The sequence below is a fragment of the Suncus etruscus genome, chromosome 14, assembly GCF_024139225.1.
Source record: "Suncus etruscus isolate mSunEtr1 chromosome 14, mSunEtr1.pri.cur, whole genome shotgun sequence".
Taxonomy (NCBI): domain Eukaryota; kingdom Metazoa; phylum Chordata; class Mammalia; order Eulipotyphla; family Soricidae; genus Suncus; species Suncus etruscus.
This window is the reverse complement of record NC_064861.1, coordinates 52,169,421-52,189,497: the sequence shown is the minus strand read 5'-3', so window position 1 is coordinate 52,189,497 and position 20,077 is coordinate 52,169,421. Positions and strand designations below refer to the sequence as shown.

The following is a 20,077-nucleotide window of genomic DNA, read 5'->3' as shown; positions in this document are numbered from 1 at the left end:
GGACAGGAGATGGGAGTGGGTGGAGCCGGCCCTGAGACAGCAGCAGAACAAAGATGCTGAGTCCTGGCGATGCCACTATAGTGGATTGTGAGGCGCATCCCTGCCCAATGCAGGGGTTGAGGAGAGGTCTTCAGGGAATCCCTCTGGGCCCCCTTTCAGGCATTCTGGAAAGTGTTGGACCTGGACCTTCCTGGGTTAGGCCAGGATGCACTATGTGACCTTGGATGAAAATCCAGAACACCTTCCTGCTGCCATGGGTCTGGAACCCGACCATGAGGGTTGACAGTGGCTGGAGAACTCTGTGCTCGGAGGGGCTGCCATGCCACTGGGGCTCTGAGAGGGAGACTTGAGGGCAGTCTGTTCAACATATGGGGATCAAGGAGTGGTAGCCTCAGCAGGACCCGGATTAACTGCTCCTGCAGGGTCCCTCCCCTTTCCAGGGAAGCAAGGTCATGAGTGTCTAAGCTGAGTCTGCAACTAGTCACTCAGCCCTGCCTTCCTCGCCCCTGGTCCTGCTCCAGTCACTGCCTTCCCAGGAGAGCCCAGATGTCCTGCCCATCATTGACATATGCTTTGCTACACCTCCCTGGGACTGAGCCTATTACTGGTATCAGCCTAGTTCCCTGAAACAACATCCTCCTCTTCCTCTTCCTCATACAGCTTGGAGGAGTCCTGGTACTTCCCCTCAGAAAACTTTCCCAGAGTTGACAGTTGACTCCACCCCCTCACTCCAAGTATAATTTAATAAATATAAATATATGTATATATATATATATGTATGTTTTCTTTGCCACTTCAGGTAATGCTTGGAGGATACTCTTGACTCTGCATTCAGGCTCTGCACTCCTGGCAGGCTTGGGGACCACGTGAAACACTGGGGATTGACCTTGGCTTGGTCATGTGCAAGGCAAGCACCCTATCCACTGTATTATTTCTCTAGCCACCACCCCTAGTATTTAAAACAGAACAACACACCTCTTTTGGTGCCAGAGCAATAGCACAACAGAAAGACTCTTGCCTTGGATGTGACAGAGCAGGTTGGATCCTTGGCACCACACCTGAACTTGTGAGGAGTTATCTTTGAATGCTGAGCCAAGAGCAAATCCTGAGCATTGCTGGGTGTGGTCCAATAAAAATAATCAAAAACTTTTCAAGTTATAAAATACAGCTACAGAAAATGCAAAAATATGCCTGGTAACTAATCATTGTAACTCCATGTAACTACCACCGATTCAAGATAGAAGATATTGGGGTCAGAGAGATAGAATAAGGACTAAGGCACTTGCCTTACATGTAGCCAACTGGTTCAGTCCCTGGCATCACATATGGTTTTCCTGTGGCACCACCAGGAGTCATTCTGGACAATGGAGTCAGTAGTGGTTCCTGAGCACAGCTAGGTATGCCTTCCTCCCTGAAACCCCCCAAAATACAAGGTTCTACTTTGTCAAACATTTTAACTACTACTTTCTTTTTTTTCCTGGTTTTAGGGCCACATCCAGTGGCATTTGGGGGGTTATTTCTGGTTCTGTGCTCAGGAATAACTCTTGGCAGACTTGGGAGACTGTATAGGATGCTGGGGATTGAGCCTGAATCAGCTATGCTATCACTTCTATTTCTTTAGAAATAAAACCCACATTTACTCTGCCATGCACACATCCCACATATCACATACATGCATGAAAAACAGTCACACACATACAGTCATACGCACAGAATATGTACATATACACATCCAAAATGCACATGTCTAACCATATACCCCACACATCAGATGCACATTCCACCAATCCATATACACACATACAATTGCACACCCTCACATATACAACCAGCCACACACATCATATCCATGCAAGCACATAACACATGTACACATATGTGTGCACATTGTCCCAGACAGCTTTTAGACCTCTTAACAAAGCAGAGTCTTTGTTTATTTATTTATTTTTGGTCACACCCAGCAGCACTCAGGGGTTACTCCTGGCTCCATGCTCAGAAACCGCTCCTGGCAGGCTCAGGGGACCATATGGGATGCCAGGATTCGAACCACTGATCTTCTGCATGAAAGGCAAACGCCTTACTTCCATGCTATCTTTCCGGCCCCCAGAGTCTTTTTTTCAATAAATGGCCTTTCTAGGTTCTCCAGATCCCAAGTGGAGCACCCTCACACCCCATCCCACCCCCATCACCCATCTTTTTCTCTGCCTCCTGCCACCAGCCTAGCCCAGGCCCACCACCTCTACAGTGGTGCCCTGTAGCCACTTACAGTCCTGGCAGAGCAGAAGGGTGACTGGTACAGGAGGGATTGGAGCAGGAGTAAAAAGCAGGTATCCAACTCCCCCCTAGGAATAGTCTCAGAGAAGGGGCAGGGACCCCCTTGAGTTATGCCACTGGTGGAACCTTGCTGGCACAGAGAACAGTCTCTCATATCAGCTTCCTAGGCTGCATATCAGAGGTCTGGCACACGAAGAGAAACCCTGAGGTTACCCAGCAGCAGATGAATATCACATTAGCTTCTTGTCTGGTTCCTGTTCCTTTTTAAAAATTAATTAATTAATATATTATTTATGGGTGTTGGGCCACACGCGGTGGTGCTCAGGCGTTACTCCTAGCTCCATGCTTAGAAATTATCCCTGGTGGGCTTGGGGGACCATATGGGATGCTGGGGATCAAACCAGGATCTGTCCCGGGTCGGCAGCATGCAAGGCAAATGCCCTATTGCTGTGCTCTCTGCTTCCAAACCCCACCACACAGAGGGTGCTGGTCCCATTTGCAGCACCCCAGATTTTTGGAAGCAAACTTTGCATCACTCATCCAGGCCCACTTTAGGCCCCTTCGCTAATTACAGTCCCACCCTTTCTATCCCTCAGGTCCCTCCACATCGCCCCAGCCCCCAGCTCCTCTCTTGCTGCAGCCACCTCCGCTGGAGCAGTTTATTTTCACTCCAGGTTTGTCCTCTCTCACTGCCCCATGCTGAAACTGGCAATGTTTATCTGTTTTTCCTGTTTGGTCTTTTTCTTTGTGCTAAAGGGTTCATGCGACACACAGACCTGAGTGGACTGAGCCCAAGTGAGATGCAGGAGAGGGTTCTACTACAGCTGCAGAAGATTCAAGAAACTGCTAGAGTCCAGTACTGGGTCCAGCAGAGTCCAGCACTGTTTCTCACCACTGACAGTGGACATGCTGCAAGAATCCCCTAGAACAGTAACAGGCCTCTGAGCACTCTTTTCTGCCAGCCTTGCTTGTCTTGGCCCTAGTCAATGGGGAGCTGGCTGCTGGTTTACCGCTAGGTAAATCTGTGGTCACTCATGGTGCCCATTCTGGACTCGTGGGGTTTCCTTCCCTGGGCCCACGTCTCTGTTGGCTCTTGGTACCCAGCTCATCTCTTCCATCATTACCTCCCACCTCTCAGCACAGGCTAATCCTCTGCACACAGCTCTTGGCGTGGCTGTTGCTATTAATCCAGATTGTGAGGTGCTGAGCAGTGGGGAGAGAAGGCTGGCAGTGTGTGTCAGAGCAGGTAATGGGGGTGAGGGTGGTTAGTGGGACCCTCCTGTGTCTCTGCTAGTGAGGTCTGAGCATGGCGCCAGACTGGGGACCATTATCACTGCATTGTGGTTCTTAGATTTTAGCATTCTTTTTTTTTTTTTTGGTTTTTGGGCCACACCCAGTGACGCTCAGGGGTTACTCCTGGCTATGCGCTCAGAAGTTGCTCCTGGCTTCTTGGGGGACCATATGGGACGCCGGGGGATTGAACCACGGTCCGTCCTAGGCTAGCGCAGGCAAGGCAGGCACCTTACCTCCAGCGCCACTGCCCGGCCCCAGATTTTAGCATTCTTTTTTTTTTTTTTTTTTTTTTTTTTTGGTTTTTGGGCCACACCCGGTAACGCTCAGGGGTTACTCCTGGCTATGCGCTCAGAAGTCGCTCCTGGCTTGGGGGACCATATGGGACACCGGGGGATCGAACCGCAGTCCGTCCAAGGCTAGCGCAGGCAAGGCAGGCACCTTACCTCTTGCGCCACCGCCCGGCCCCAGATTTTAGCATTCTTAAGGCAGCTTGTGAAACGTGGCCCCAGTTGGTGTGGGAACCCGGGTACCAGTGTCTTCACCAACTTTGCTGTGGTGCAAATGGTGTCCATTGCCCTGAACAGGTCCTTTCAGGACCCCTCCCTCAGTTGCACAGGGTCAGCAGGGACATGACTAAAATGTGCAGCTGCCGCACAGGAGGAAATAGCTGTGTCTAGGGAGAAGAAAAACAGAGAGTGAGGATGGCTTCCCTAGATCAGGGGTCTCAAACTTGCGGCCCGCGGGCCGTTTGCGGCCCTCGGTACAACGTTTTGTGGCCCTGCCCTAGAGGAATCTTTTTTTTGTTTTGTTTTGTTTTAGTTGTTTGGGACACCCCCGCCCCCCAATAAGGGAAGTCAGCTTACTACTGACTTTGCACTCAAGGATCACCCTGACTTTGCCTCCTGCAGCCCCCAGGTAAGTTGAGTTTGAGACCCCTGCCGTAGACATTTCCAGGAGGTTCTGAAACATTACTCAGAGGTGCTGCCCTCTGGGGGACATTTTTCAGGACCAACCTCCAGAAGTGATCTCCCCACCCCACCACCCCTGGTAAATGCCAGTCTGGCCAATGGTAGGTAAAAGACTATTCCTGGCTCTGTGTTCAGGAGTGACCCCTTAGTAGTGCTTACGCCACATGTACAATACTGAGGTCAGCAGGAAGCAAGGCAAGTGCCATAATCCTTCTACTATCTCTCATTCGTGAAGTGCTGTGTCTCTTCTAGTGAGGTCTGAGCGTGGTGCCAGGCTGGGGACCCTTATCCTTGCATTGTGGTTCTCAGATCTCAGCATGTCTCAGCATTCTTAGGGCAGCTTGTCTCCAGTGAGTGTGGGGTCCGAGAGACTTCTTGAGGCAGGCCTGGGTGTGAACTCATTGGCTGTGTGGCTCTGGGCAAGTCTCCTGACTTCTCTGTGCCTTGCCGGTACTGCTTAGAAGATTGTCTGGGGCAGTGGTGGTGGGCACAGGGATGGGTAGAGCGCTCAGATTGGGTTTGGGCCCTAAGTTCCTGCTGCTGGCCAGGTTGGAGCTGTCTACAGTCATGTGATTGTGGTCATCAAAGTCTCTCCAGACTGACCCATTGGGCAGCAGGGGACCCAAGTGTTGGTCTGGCCTAGGCTCACCTTTTGGAGGGTTGAGTTCTGGGCTCAATGCCTGCTCTTTTCAGTCTGGTGGGCCTCTGACCGAGGAGAGCACCAGTACTTTATAGGCATGGCTGGAGAGGGTATGTGCTGTGCTAGGACCTGGAGCCTGAGGTTGCCCACCCTGGCATGGGAGATATCTTCAGGGCCAAGTGCCTTCAGGTGTTGAGCCAGAGGCTCCCCATAACCAGAAAAAATTCTAGAAAAGGATCCTGTATAAGGAAAGGCTGAGCGAGCTCAGCCTAAATAGAGTCTTTAATACAATATTTTTTGTTTGTATTTTGGGTCACACCTAGTAGTGTTCAGTGCTTACTTCTGGCTCTGTGCTCAGGGTTCACTCCTGACAGGGCCTGGGGGACCACATGAGGTTGCTGGAGATTGAGCCTGGCCATATACAAGGCAAGTTCCTTACCTGATGTGCTATCCCTCTAGCCCCAACAACCATTTACTTTAAATCATTAAAATCATATAATGTTCTTACAAGAAATCAAAGATATTCATAGGCTACTAATCACATATTTAAAAAAGTTATAATGGTGTGGTTGCTGAATATTATTTCACAATAAGAATTTTGTCTGGGGCCCGGAGAGATAGTACAGCGGCGATTGCCTTGCAAGCAGCCGATCCAGGACCTAAGGTGGTTGGTTCGAATCCCATGGTCCCATATGATCCCCCGTGCCTGCCAGGAGCTATTTCTGAGCAGACAGCCAGGTGTAATCCCTGAGCACTGCCGAGTGTGGCCCCAAAACCAAAAAAAAAAAAGAATTTTGTCTGATATCAAACAGTCCTAGACAACATTTAGAATGTAAATTTCTTTTTTTTTTTTTTTGGTTTTTGGGCCACACCCTGTGACGCTCAGGGGTTACTCCTGGCTATGCGCTCAGAAGTTGCTCCTGGCTTCTTGGGGGACCATATGGGACGCCGGGGGATCGAACCTCGGTCCGTCCTAGGCTAGCGCAGGCAAGGCAGGCACCTTACCTCCAGCGCCACCGCCCGGCCCCGAATGTAAATTTCTTAAGGTATAATTACAAAAATGAAAAAAAGATTAGGATGGGGGAAATATGTAACTCAAAAAAAACAACTTCCAAATTGTGAAAGCAACTTTGGAGCCCAAGGACATGATTCTTTTATAGGTGTCAGGATGTTGGGTTGGATCCAGAGGGTGCTGCCTCAGCCCCCAGTAACCCCTCAGAAAACCGAAGTGGGAGAGGAAGAGGAAGTGGAAGCAGAACCAGAGCCTGAGCCAGACCTAGAAGCAGAGACAGAACCAGAGCCTGCAACTGAGGAGGTTGGAAACCTGGTAAGAAGTGAGGTGGAGGTGGAACAAGGACATTCTGGTCTTACTGATCAGAGAATCCAGATCCACTCAGCTCGCCCTCAGGAGCCTTCCACAAAGAGAAAGTTGGAGTAGAAGGAAACTTGGAGGTCACCTGATCTCCTGCTCTTATACAGTTCAAGCCAAAAAAGTACGTGAGATTTGCCTAAAATAGTGTTGTTACTGTTTTCTATGAAAGACCACATACTAAATGTTTCGGTCTTTGAGAGTCATTCATCTCAGTTAATTCCCAGCTCTGCCAATTGTAATGTGAAAATAGTCAAATGACAAAGAGCATAGCATGACATAGAGCAAAGACAAATGAGCATAGCAGTGTGCTAATAAAGCTTTATTTATAAAAACAAACAACAGACTGGATTTGGGCCCCTGAAGTAAGAAATTCTTTTTATGGGTGGATTGTCACACCCCAGCAAAGCTCAAGGGTTTCTCCTGACTCTGCATTTGGTAATTACTCCTGGCAGTGATTGGGGGACCATATGAGATGCCAGGAATTAAACCTGGATTGGCTGTTTGCAAGGCAAGTACCCTACCTGCTATACTATTGCTCCAGCCTCAATTAGTAAGAAATTCTTGATGAAGAAAGCAATGTATTTATATACATGGTGCTCTAAACCGCTTATTACTTGTGGACCAGAAACAATTTGGTGGAGCACACTTTGAGCGGTATTGCTAGGACCCTTCTTTGAGTGCAGCAAAACTTGCCAGGTCTGCAGCCCATTCATTCAGCAGCCCGATGACAGCTAATTCAGAGGCTCATCTGAACAGATTCGATTTAGCTCCAAACAGATGCCAGGCTGGTGCTCAGTTCTGAATGTGATGCTGAGCAAGCCTGTGAGTATCAGCAGACAAGCACCCAGCTGTCATTTCACCCAGAGGCAGAGGGAGGAAGGAATGTGATGAGCTTCAGCATGGCCTCAGTTTCCAGCCGCGAGGGGCTAAGTGTATCACACAGAGAACAATGGCCACATAGAGGAGGGAGAGAACTATCTTTCTTTACAAGATTGGAAACTGGTGCGAGTTCTTCCTGAAATGGGCGAAGCTGAGCAGGCGGGGCACTCCTGGCAGAAGTGAGGTGGCAACTGGATAGTGCCACCATGTTCCATGGAGCATGGAAAGACACTCTACTCTGTACCATGTTTGTGTACCTCTGCATTTATACACATGTGAATATACATATGTTGAGTGTCTTGGTGTTGTCTGTGCCTATGTGTGCTTTTGTTGATTGCATGTTCACAACCATATTAATATGTTCATGTTTACACAACAAGATAATGTGTCTAAGTGTACAGAGACTGATGGGTATGTACAACATATTAACATGTACTTGCATGTGTGTATATACATGTTTCATTTTAATTAAAAATTTTTATTGAGACTATGTGAATTACAAGTCTTTCACAGTTGTATTTCAGGCACACAGGGGCAGTGAACTAGGGCCATACCCACCACCAGTGTTGACCGCCCTTCACCTTAGTTCTCAGCATGCATCCCATTCTTGTCCATACATGAATCCCTAGAGGTCCAATACACAAATTGTGTGTCTTGCAGAATGCTCATCTGTATTTGTGTGCTGATGCACATATAGGCTGGTGTGAATGCCTGAGCACATATCTGTGTTCTGTGTGAGCGGGCTTGTGTTTGTACATGTAAATATAATGTGCATAGAACCACAAGGATGTTTCTCTGCATCACTGTTAGTGTCTGCATAGATGTGTTTGTCCAAGGATATGTACATGTATCTGCATGCAAATGCATGTATATGCAGTATCACAAGTCTATGAATCAGGTCATGCCTTACATGCATGCACATACATGTGAGTGGGTTTTTTTTTATTTGGATTTTGGGTCACACCCGGCAGTGCTCAGTAGTTACTCCTGGCTCTATGCTCAGAAATTGCTCTTGGCAGGCTCGGGAGACCATATGGGATGCCAGGATTCGAACCACCATCCTTCTGCATGCAAGGCAAATGCCCTTCCTTCATGCTATCTCTCATGCTATCTATCCCAACATGTGTTTTGCATGTCAGTATGTAGCAGTGCAATTATGTCTGTGCATGCACAGATGTCTGTGTCCCTGATTGCATGCCTATTTGTGTGTACTCATGTACATGCATAAATGTGTGTGAGTTGTACACAGTATAGGGCGGTATAGCAGTCAGATGGCAAAGTTGAAGCCCGAGGCTGTTTCAGGGGCACAAAAGCTTGGCCCAGGCTGCTGACTCTCACCCCTCTCCACCCCTCAGTATCCCTCCATGCTTCTAATCTTCTCTTATTCCTCACTCAGGTCAGGGGCAGCTTCCTGCAGTTGTTTGTACCTATGTGTGCACCTATGTGTGAAAAGGCCCCAGGGGATACCCTATGAAGAATGAGGGTGCAGGTTGGGTTCGAGAAACTGTGGGTGAGGAGGGAGTGTACCAGGTGGGACAAGGCCACAGTATTTACTGACAGTGGGATGGGGTTGATTCATCCTGTGTGGGTGGGATCCCTGGCTGGGACTGGGGCTGCTTGGTGTGAGCCAGTTCTTTGTGGTCCTTTCTGCAGCATCCTGAGGATCCACTGGAGGGAGATGATGTGGCCGTGGCTAAGAACAGCCTCAAGGGTGAGTGATGGGTGCCCCCATCTGCAGATGTCCCTTGAACCAAGCACTGGCCCATGTGTTTAAAGGATGGCTCTACAGATGAGAAATGGAAGTTTAGAGAAGCTATGAAGAAGCCGAGCTTTTGAGAATTTTCACAATAGCAGAACTGAATGAAGCCTCTGATCCCCTGGGGAATCTTCCCTCTCCCCTGCTCTGATTTTCATTCTTCAGAAAAAGCCTTTTCTGAGGATCCAGCTCTATTCTGGGGGGTTCTTTTCCAGAAACCCAGGCATCCCCAACTCTGCTGCCCACATCCCTCCAGGCCCAGGCCACTGTGGGCCCTGAAGTGAACAGGTAAGGCCCCTTGGCACCTTGCATCAACACACTGGGGGTACTTCCAGGTGGGAGTGGGGTCCAGCATTGTGCTCAGGTCTTATTCATCCTCTAACAAAGCCCAGGACATATAGGAAATTCAGACAAAGAATTGGGGTCTCCCTGCTTAAGAATGAGGAAGAGTGAGGGGTGGCCTGGATGGGTTCAGGTTCTCCAGGGGGGACACACAGAATCTCCTATGTGCCATGACATTCCAGTGAAAACATTATAGTTCATGTCCCATTTAAGGTGACCAGTCTCTGCCACTGAAACCACAGTCCTTCTGGAGGACAGACGTGGGTCCCTGGATGAATGGGCCCTGGGTCAGGCAGGGAGAGAGTGTGGACTCAGGGGTGCCACTCAGTATTCAGTATCGGGTGGCAGATATTGAAATGGCATCCCAGTCTCTGGCCAGGCTAAGAGTTGATTTCCCAGAGAGGAAATGAGGCTCAGGGAAGTTGCCATGACATAGTGGGGACATGAGAGTTCAAGCTTTCAAGGGCATTGTGGAGTGAGTGTCTCACAGAAAGGGGTACGAACAGGGCAGCCCAGTGTCTATCTGTCCCTTGGTAGCCCCAGGGGCCGGGTGCTGAATTGGCTCGGGAAGGGCATGGAGAAGGTCATCCCGAAGCCTGTGTGCATGGGTAGGCCTGCCAGGAGCCTCGGGGCCACCCCAGAAGACCCAGCTCAGGTATTTCTGTGGGAAGGGCATTAGTGGCTTCTAGATCTGTGCCCATGTGTGTGTGTCTGTCCATGTATCTGTCCACCTCTTTTTGGTTCACATCTATATACCTATCTACCTCTGTGTATCTGTCCATGTCTGTGTCTGTCCAAATCTCACATCTGTGGTTTTTTTCTGTTATTTTCAATGTTTGTTTTTCTGTCCAAGTCTGTGCCTGTCCATGTCATTGTGTCTGTCCACATTACTGTGCCTTTCCATGTCTGTGTCTGTCCATATCTCTACAGGCAGGAGCACAGGTCCTGGGGCAAGACAGCTCTGAGTGCTCAGGTAAGGATCCTGGGAAGGGAGAAGGGGAGTGAGTTGTACGGGCTGGGCCTCTTCCAGAGGGAGCTCTCAAGGCCTGACTTCTCAACCAAGGGCCCTTGGGTTTGAGAAGGCACACTGGGGCCCCTGCAGGTCCTGCTGCTGACATCTGTCTCTGCCCCTGACCCTACAGGACAAGTCACTGAACGAAGTGACATCCTCAGGGCTCAGGACATTGGGTGAGTCCCTGTTCCTGAGCACTGGTTTGGGGACCACTAGTATGTGTTTAGGGAGGTTTGGGCAAAGTTTAGGATCTGGGCTCAGGCTTTTGTCTATGCCACCATTGTCCCTCCAATACAAGAGGGGATGCTCAGCATAGTGGGTACTCGAGTGAGTGAGGGAATCACACACTGCACGCACTTTCTGTTGCGGCTCATCCCTATCCTATATGCCCCAGAGGCTGCCCTGGTCAGGGGTCCCCAGGATCCTTCAGATGATTCATGGAAGCAAAGCCATGTAGGGTGACAAGCTCACAGGACACGTCAGTTATCTTCTAGTCATCAGTTATAGAGGATATGAGGGGAGGGTTGACTGGAGGCTGGATGGATATGTACCCCAAATTTTGCCCCAGAATCAGTTATGTAATTCATGGGGTCCTGTGCAAAATAAAAGGCAACATTCGTGAAAAACAGTTAAGACCTTGAGGTTGTGATGATAAAGACTTGAAGCAAAGATGCCCTTTTATATAGAGATGGTGCACAAGGTACAAGCCCAACTGTCAGCCACAAGAGCCCATGGTTTGTGGAGACCCCAAAACTCTGACCCTGCTCAGACCACCAAAGCTGGACCTGTTGTGCTCAAGCCTGGTCTAAGCTGAATCAGAATCTAAACTTGGCTGAAATCCCACTGCCACCGGAGGCCCTTTGAGGGGACTCTGTGAGAGAAGGAGCCAGGAAGCAGAAGGACTGGTGGCATCTGGGTCCCCAGCATACCCTGAGGCCTCCTCACTGACACCCCACATTGTGAATTGTGGTGCAGGCCCTGGTTGCTCCGCTGGTTTGAGCAGAACCTGGAGAAGGTGCTACCTCAGCCTCCACCAGCTTGTGAGGTGAGTTGAGGAAAAGGGGTGCAGGATTTCTGGGCTCCAAGAAGTCCTTCCTGTATAGACTGTCCCCGCTCTTAGACACCCCAGGGTCCTGAACTGATGATCTTCAGCAAGACTTTGATGGGGAGGAGTGGCAGCAGGGAAGGGGTCTCTGGGGCAGTCTTTGCTCCATGACTCCACTTTGCTCATTAGGGTTGCAGGAATGAGCCAGAAGTCGCTGACCCAGACCCAGGTAGGGGGACGCATCATGGGCAGGTCTACAACAAGGAGGTGGGACTACATTGGGAGGGCGTGGCTAAGAAGGGAGTAGTCATATTTGAGGACTGGTTAAAGCAGGGAGGTGTTATAATGGGGTGGGCAGCAGTGGGGCAGCAGTGGGGCTACAACGGGGAGTGGCTACAATGGGGTGTGGCTACAGCTGCCATACAGCTGTGCAGGCTGGGGAGAATCATGTTTCTTAAGCTTTGGAGAGGAGGGGAGACACTGAAACCCCTTCAGTGGGAAGACAGTGGCTTGGAACAGGCTTGGAGATCTTGGCCATGTGCCTCTCCTTCCCTGGGCCTGGTTCCTGGTTTTCTGGTGATAGATGTGTTCTCAAAGCTGTCTTCACTTAGTCTGTTGTCACCTTGAATCTGCCTCCTGGATCTTAGTAAGATCACGAAGTTCTACCTGCTCTCCCTGCTTCCTAGATCCCCCAATATCCCCTTTGGAAATGGACCCCACACCGCAGGCTCCAGAGACCCACTCCTTGTCCAGTCCTGGCCCCCTGGAATTGGAGGAGGAGCCTATTCCAGAGGTTCTGCCAGGGCCCCAGGCCACCACCCAATCGCCCCCTGGGGACAGGTGAGTCTCCTAGGTGTGCTTATGGGCTCCCAAGGTAGCAGGGCCAGCGCTCTACCTTAGCATTGATGGGAGCACTTGCCCATAAAATTCTGGGGTCTGGCATGGTGCAGAATGAGTCAGATACAGCTTATACTGTATCTTCTTGCAGAATAAAGGTTCCATCCCCTGCTCTCAGGCCTTTAAGGACAAAAGTAATACATGCTAGAGAAGAAAAAATAAAAATACAAGTGGGGGTGCGCACAGATCCTGAAGGAACATTTCTCTCCTCATCTGTCCTCAACCACATTTTGCACCCAGAACTGGTGGCTTCATCCATAGTTGTCCGTTTCTCTCCATTTCTCACAGCTGCACCAGCTTGTACTGCCTAGGCAGGTGTTTAGCTTTCTTCTTCTTCTTCTTCTTCTTCTTCTTCTTCTTCTTCTTCTTCTTCTTCTTCTTCTTCTTCTTCTTCTTCTTCTTCTCTTAATATTTTTTGCTACACCCTGTGTTCCTCAGGGACCAGTTCTGGGTAAGGTTCTGGGGTGGTACCAGCAGTGCTCAGGAGTTCATATGGGGCCAAGGACCAAACCTTGGTTCCCATCTTTAACCCAGTCCTTTTGCCATCTCCCCAGCCTCTTTTTTGCTGCCAGTAGTTAAATCCCAGGCTTCAAGCACACAAGGCATATGCTTTACTACTTAATTACTCCCAGCCCATTACTCCAATCCTCAGACCTTTGCTCATAAGCAAGACAGTCTGCAGGAGAAATCAAAGGATGCATATTTGTAAGAATGGGCTTTGGGAGGAACTTCTGTACTTCATTCTGTAGGGTTATGTGCATTTATATGTGTGCCGTGTATGTACATGCATAGTGTATATGCAATACACATACATGGTTGACATGCATATGCACATGGTGTGTAGTATATATTCATACATATACAGATGACATGTGTATATATGGTGTCTATGTGTACATACATTATGTGAGTGATTTTTGTGCCTTGTGGAATACATGTGTGCATGCATGTGTGTATATGTGTACTCTAAAATTCATCTCCAAGTCTGGGGGACTGAGCCACAGTCATGAGGTTGGGATAGAGGCAGAGAGGGTTCAGTGACCTACAGAGTTGACTTCTGGGCTCGAGTCTGACAGCCCAGTGGGCTAACTGGTCTCAATTTCTCTATGAGCTCTTTCTCCCCGCAGGCTGATGGCATGGATTCTGCATAGGCTGGAAAATGCTCTGCCACAGCCAGTGCTCCATGGGAAGGCTGAAGAGGTCTGTGTGGGATTCCAGAAGTGGAACTGGGCGGTGTGTAGAAGGGGTCTCAGAAGTTGATTAAGGGGACTGGAAGAAAGAAGGGAAGCTACAGTGTGTGGGGAAAACACTGCAGCAGAGCAGGAAAGTGAGGGGAGAGGAGTCAAGAAACAGGGGCTCTTGGGTGCCCCAGCTGAGGGGAGGCTGTGGATGCAGGAGGCCTCACATGGCTTCCCCTCTTCATCCCCTTGCAGGAACCCGACATCCCTGTGACCTGTGAAGTACAGAGCAGTAAGTATTGAGTGGGGGGTTGTGTGCACCTGGGGGTGCTAGAGCACTGTCCTGAGCTGAGACCCCAGCCATGGTTGGGCCCCAGAGCATAGCCTGGAGCCCCAGAGTGTGTGGAGGTCTTAAGATCTTTCCCCTGCTCCCAGCTCCTCCCTGAGAAACCAGTTTTTGAGGACCCCTTCTTGCTGGGATCACATGGGAGTTCCCCACAGTTCCTAATAACTGCCCAGCAGTGTTTGGCCAGTTGGGGTTAAGGGAACAGGGACCGAGCCCCAGAGATTCCAGCTCCCTGAGGGGAGGGCACCCCTGAATTGCCTCCTTTCCTCCCTGTACCAGGACTTGGAGCAGACTGAGGCCAGGAGGAGTCTAGGACCTAGAATCTGCTTAGTGTGAATTTCACAATCTCAAGAGATAGGCAGGAGGGCTTTTTCATCTCATCCCCTCTCACCAAATCACTCACTCATTCGTTCCTTCATTTATTCACTCACCCTTTTATTCACACACTCATTCACTCTTTCCTTCACTCATTCGCTCCTGCATTCACTCATTAATATTCATTCATTCTTTCTTTCACTCATTCACACACTCAGTTTGTTAATCTTTTCATTCTTTCATTCATTCATTTGTACATTCATTTACTCAATCATTCATTACTCATTGATTCATTCATTTGTTACTCTCTCACTCATTCATTCCCTACTTCCTCCCCCATTCATTCATTTGATCACTCTTTCGTTCATTCACTCACTTATTCTCTTGTTCATCAGTGATGACAAGAAAGGTCAGCTACATGGGCCAACTTTCTGCCTTCAAGAGGGGAGCAAAGTAAGGAGCAGGCTGGGTTAGCGACTCTACACACTGGCCACTAGTCCTGTATCATGAACTTGGGGGCCCCAAGATAGCTTTCCACCATGCCCACATGCTGCAACCTCCCCAGTCTTGTGAAGCTGCTGAGGGTACTAAAGAGTGACCTTGATTCACTGGGGTGCTGGTGACCCACAGACCCACAGCCGTGAGAGGGGTGCATTAGGCATGGTCTCCACGCTGTCCTCCTTCTGTCTCGTGGCCAGAGTTGGAAGCCCCATAGATGAAAGGGCAGGCAGAGAGTGACATGCCCAGAATCAGTTCTTGCACTTGGCAGGACAGGTGGCTCAGCAGGCTTCTGAGGCAGATGTCCCATGATGGCACCCAGCCCCCTCACCCCAATTTCTCCTCTGGGAGGAAGTGCTCTTTCCAGACTACTGGAAACAGATGGGGTGCTGGAGGTGCTGGGTGGTGGGTGATGCTCAGGGGCCAAGCACTGGGGTGCATCCATTCCCTTGGGCTGCCCTAGGAATCCCACAGTAGCAGTAGCCTACTCACTCACAGCCCAGGCCATAGTCCAAGGGGTATATGGGATCTCCTGCTGGCCATGAGCATAGTGTCCCTGTGTCCTGGCTCCACTCTATCTTTCCCTCTGTCTCAGCATCCCCATTATCCCATCTTGATCCGGGATGATATCTCTGGAGATCCAGTCCTAACCCTGCTTCCTGGTGAGGTCACATTCACCAACCCTCAGGGTAGAACTTGGCCAGCATTCTTGGGGGGGGCATTGTCCACTGATTTCCACCCCACCATGCTCTACCCCTGCCCAGCTTCACTATTAATCCAATGTCCACCCAGCCACCCCTCTTTCCTGTCTTCTCTGTTTCAGAGGTGGAAGCAGCGGGGGGCCTCTGAAACAAGGGAGAAAGGAGCCTGGGAGAGCACAGGTGGACAGACAGATGGACAGACTGATGGAAGGGTGCCCCGGAGAGAAGAGCAACAGGGCAGGAGAAGCAGGAATCTACCCCTTGTTCCCTCTGAACAGTGACCCCCGTCCTCCTTACCCTGACCCCCTCTACCAGATCCAGGTCAGCCCAGGGCAGGCACCCCAGAACCCGCTGGCAGAGTGGTGCAGAAGCTCTGAGCAAATACATGATGGTTTTCCCTAGAGGTTCTCCAGAGGTTTGACCACACCCTGCCCTGGAAGGATCAGGAACTACTAATGCACAGTCATATGGTTCTTCTTTGACATTAAAGTGCTTCCTTGAGTCTCTTCAGCCCATGGCTGCTCATATTATTGGTTCCTGCCACCAATATGACTATGGAGGCTTGCAGAAAGGGCAATGATGGGGTGGGGTGAGAAAGTGTGGCCTTGAGAACTGGAGGCACATAAGGGAGGTCTTAGCTGGGGCAATAAGCAGGGATTCCTGAGTCCCAGCCACCCCATGGATATTTCTGTCTGGGGCAAAGAGCGATGTTATAAAATAGAATTGGGGATAGGCCAAAGCAGCGGGTAGAGTGTCTTGCACACAGTTGAAGTGGGATTTTGGGGTTGCAGCCACAGTACAACAGGGAGGACATTTGTCTTGCAAATGGCCAATCTAAGTTTGATCCTGGCATCGCATATGGTCCCTTGAGTCTGCCAGGAGTGATTTCTAAGAGCAAATCCAGGAATAACCCCTGAGTGCCACCAGATGTGGTCCAAAAACAAAAAACAAAAAAAATTAGGGAATCAGGAGAGGCTCAAAGGGCTACTCACAGGCTTGCTTACAGGAGACCCCAGTTTAATCCCTGGGAACATTTCTGAATACAGACCTGAGAAGAACCACCAGCACCACTGATTGTGTTTCCCCACATAGTTAGGGACAGAGTTGTGGTTCAGTTGGAGAGCACTTGATGACAGTTGTGGGGCTCTGGGCTAGATTTCTGGCATTATAAACATACATGCACACAAGCACGCATGACACACACACACTTAACTGAAAATATTTAGACATTAGGTAGTTTCACACGTCTCAGAGATGCACATCAAGCTTCACACATGCTATGTCACTCCCGACTCACTCAGGCTCACCTAGGCATGCTGTCATTGTCTCATTGGCTGAGTGGAGAGCCATGAGGTACTTCCAAATGCTTGGGGGAGGGGAGAGCACCCCTAGGAGAGGAGGGACAGGGATGCAATGCCCAGAGGTAGGAGGGGGTGGCATGAGGGGAGGTGGGCAACTTACCTGAGTCCTGAATGCAGAAGGCAGAACTTGAGACACCTGAGCCTGATTTTAGAAACCTATGCTTCAGGCCATCAGGAGTGACTGGAGAAGGCTGAGCAGTGGAGTGACTTAACCAGGAAGCTAAGCTGGAGCTGGAATCAGGGGGTGATGGGAGTGGGGGGGTAATGTGAGCAGGGGGTGCTACAAGCACCCTAGCTAGTCAAATGATGGAAGCAGGACTCTGTTTTGGGGCAACACCCGGCAGTGCTCAAGTCTTACTCCTAGCTCTGTGTTCAGTGGTCACTTTTTGGCAGTGATCATTCAAGGAACTAAAATGTGATGCTGGGGATTGGACAGAGGTATTGCTATGTGCAAGATAAGTGCCTTATGTGCTGAATTATTTCCTTTGGCACCCAAAGCAGGACTCTAACTTCTGATCACATCTGAAGCCCATGGTCCTACACCTGTCAGAGAAGATGGAAGTTGGGGGTCAGGGCTGTGTTTTATTCACAGTCTAGGGTCAGACTATGCCCAAGTGTCGTACCCATGTCCCTGACTTCTCATGTGCCGGTCCATGAAGCTGAAGTACTTTTCCAACTGGGCTGTTGACCTCCCAAACCTAGGCTGGAGAGAGAACATTGGCCACAGGAGCTTGGGTTGCTGTGTCAGCCCAATTGGAGCAGTGACTGCCGCATGCACTTGAGAACCACAGAGTTTAGTGGCCTTGACCATGGCACATGGGCTGGGTCGAGCCTGGAAGTGAGGAGGACCTAGGACTCTGTCCTGTGAGGAAGGGTTGGGAGCTCCTGGTCCCCCAGCCTGCCCTTTCCTGGGCTCTGTCCTTTCTCAGAGCTGAGGAATCCAGGATTCCACCACAGTGAGAGTGGCCCAGGCCTCACAGAGAGAAAAGGAGGAAACACAGTGGACTTGTCCTGACCATAACACCCAAGGACAGGGACGTAGGGGAGAGTGAGATCAGAAGCCAAGACACTGCCCACTGTCTGAACACTGAGCACTGGGCCTCTTGGTCCTTGCTACTGGGGTATGGGGCACTCATGAGTACCCTTGCCATCTGGAATCGAAATCAGGAAGCCTAGTCATGCTCTGACATCCTGTGTGGCCTTAGACAAGCCACTCAACTTTCTGCACTGCTGGATGGTCTACAATGCAAGGAGAGTCCTGATCTCACCTTCTGGCTGCTGGGAAGCTTCAGAGCTCTCAGACAGGGGGTGTTCTATCTCCTGAATGTCCCTGGAATGGTAGGTAGATGAGGTTGCAGTGCCGGACAACAGCCTGGATTGACACACAAGGCCTGTCCCACCACTGAGCTAGGGCATAGTCCAGTGGGGCTGATCAGGCTGGGGACCATGATTGCTTCCCTGGGAGTCTTCTGGAAAGCTGGCAGTACCCCTACCCTGTGGGTCGGGATTCTCAGACCTGCAGCAGGGGAAGCAGGAGGAGAGAAGCCTTGCAAGGCCTATTGCTGTGTTCCTGGCTGGAAAAAAAAGTGTAGGCTGCATCTCTGTCACCTGGAAAGTGGGACTAAAATAGAAAAGCAAAAATAAAATGAGGGTGACCTTTATTGCCACCTCAGAGGATGATGTGAGGACTCGTAAACTGCATAGTTCAGGGCCTAGTGAAGGGAGAGACAAACTTACTGCTATGACTGGTTTTACCATCACCATCATTACACCATTATTATCACTGTCCTTGAACTTCCAAGGGCACAGGGTAAGGTTGAAGGCTGCTTCTACTCAGAGTTAGTAATTCCTGCTTGTACCAAAGGACATTAAGACTCTTGAGCTTTGAGGAAGCACCAGGTATACAGAAAAATCTCTCTCCCTTTCCTTTCCTTTCCTTTCCTTTCCTTTCCTTTCCTTTCCTTTCCTTTCCTTTCCTTTCCTTTCCTTTCCTTTCCTTTCCTTTCCTTTCCTTTCCTTTCCTTTCCTTTCCTTTCCTTTCCTTTCCTTTCCTTTCCTTTCCTTTCCTTTCCTTTCCTTTCCTTTCCTTTCCTTTCCTTTCCTTTCCTTTCCTTTCCTTTCCTTTCCTTTCCTTTCCTTTCCTTTCCTTTCCTTCCCTTCCCTTCCCTTCTTCCCTTCCCTTCCCTTCCCTTCCCTTCCCTTCCCTTCCCTTCCCTTCCCTTCCCTTCCCTTTCCTATTTCCTGCCACATCCCGCAGCACTCAGGGGTTACTCCTGGCCCTGTGCTCAGAAATCACTCCTAACAGGCTCAGGAGACTATATGGGATCCTGGGGATTGAACCCAGGTCAGCCACGTGCAAGGCAAACACCCGACCCACTGTGCTATGGCATGCTATCAGTCTCCCTTTTCTATTTGGCAAGGACCTGAACTTCTTGGTGAGCCTTCTTGTCCCCCACTGGCAACCCAAATGCCCCTACCCCTCCCTGTGATGTTTTGCATTGTCAGGGATGAAGGACCAAGGAAAACAGTGAAGAAAACTGTCTCCTGTCTAATGGTGGGGACATCCTAGCCTGATGGTGGGGCCACATCTGTCTAATGGTGGGGATACTCCTGCCTGATGGTAGAGACATTATTGTCTGATGGCAGAAGCACATTTGTCTGATGTTGGGGCCACTCCTTTCTGATGGTGGGACAATACCTGATTGATGGTGGGATCACTTCCATCACATGCACTTCTTTCTGGGTAGGGACTGTTTGGATACAGAAAGAGAAACTTCCAGGTTATGAGTCTGAGGACTCCTGTCAACGGGGGTTTGGATCAGAAACAAGCCCCGCTCTCGGGGATGTATGTGGGGGAGAAAGGGACACAGCTGATCTGGGGCATGCGGTGACTCTAGCTCCTCCCCAACACCTTCTACCTGCAGTCAGAATCCTCCCTGAAGGGCTCTGCGAGACTGAGTCACCCTGGGAGGGGGACGGGCATCAGGATGGCAGTAGCAGCCCAGAGGGCTCAGAGAGGTTGCCTGCTTCTGAAGAAGAGGATGAAGATGTGGAGGAGATGTTCAGGTAGGAACTGAGAAGGCTGCAAACTGCGGTTACCTAAGAAGAGAGCAGGATGTTGAGCTGTACCCCAGAAGTAATTAAGGGGACACAGCCTGTCCTATGTACCCTCAGACACCCGCCCACTCCTTGTCCTCTCC

At 50.1% G+C, this 20,077-nt stretch overlaps 2 protein-coding genes across 2 annotated transcripts in view; one reads left to right on the top strand and one right to left on the bottom strand.

The window, feature by feature from the left end:
- NDRG4 (NDRG family member 4) overlaps positions 1-20,077 on the bottom strand; it is a 518,571-nt gene that overhangs the window by 407,565 nt on the left and 90,929 nt on the right. The window lies entirely within an intron of this gene.
- Positions 6,344-20,077, top strand: part of CNGB1 (cyclic nucleotide gated channel subunit beta 1) — a 63,035-nt gene continuing 49,301 nt past the window's right edge. The window contains exons 1-11 of the mRNA XM_049787408.1: positions 6,344-6,502; positions 9,080-9,137; positions 9,398-9,470; positions 10,062-10,132; positions 10,667-10,712; positions 11,512-11,581; positions 11,771-11,810; positions 12,268-12,421; positions 13,606-13,678; positions 13,912-13,948; positions 19,802-19,943. Of these exons, the coding sequence (XP_049643365.1) occupies positions 6,344-6,502; positions 9,080-9,137; positions 9,398-9,470; positions 10,062-10,132; positions 10,667-10,712; positions 11,512-11,581; positions 11,771-11,810; positions 12,268-12,421; positions 13,606-13,678; positions 13,912-13,948; positions 19,802-19,943 (923 nt within the window). The remainder of the gene's footprint in view (positions 6,503-9,079; positions 9,138-9,397; positions 9,471-10,061; positions 10,133-10,666; positions 10,713-11,511; positions 11,582-11,770; positions 11,811-12,267; positions 12,422-13,605; positions 13,679-13,911; positions 13,949-19,801; positions 19,944-20,077) is intronic.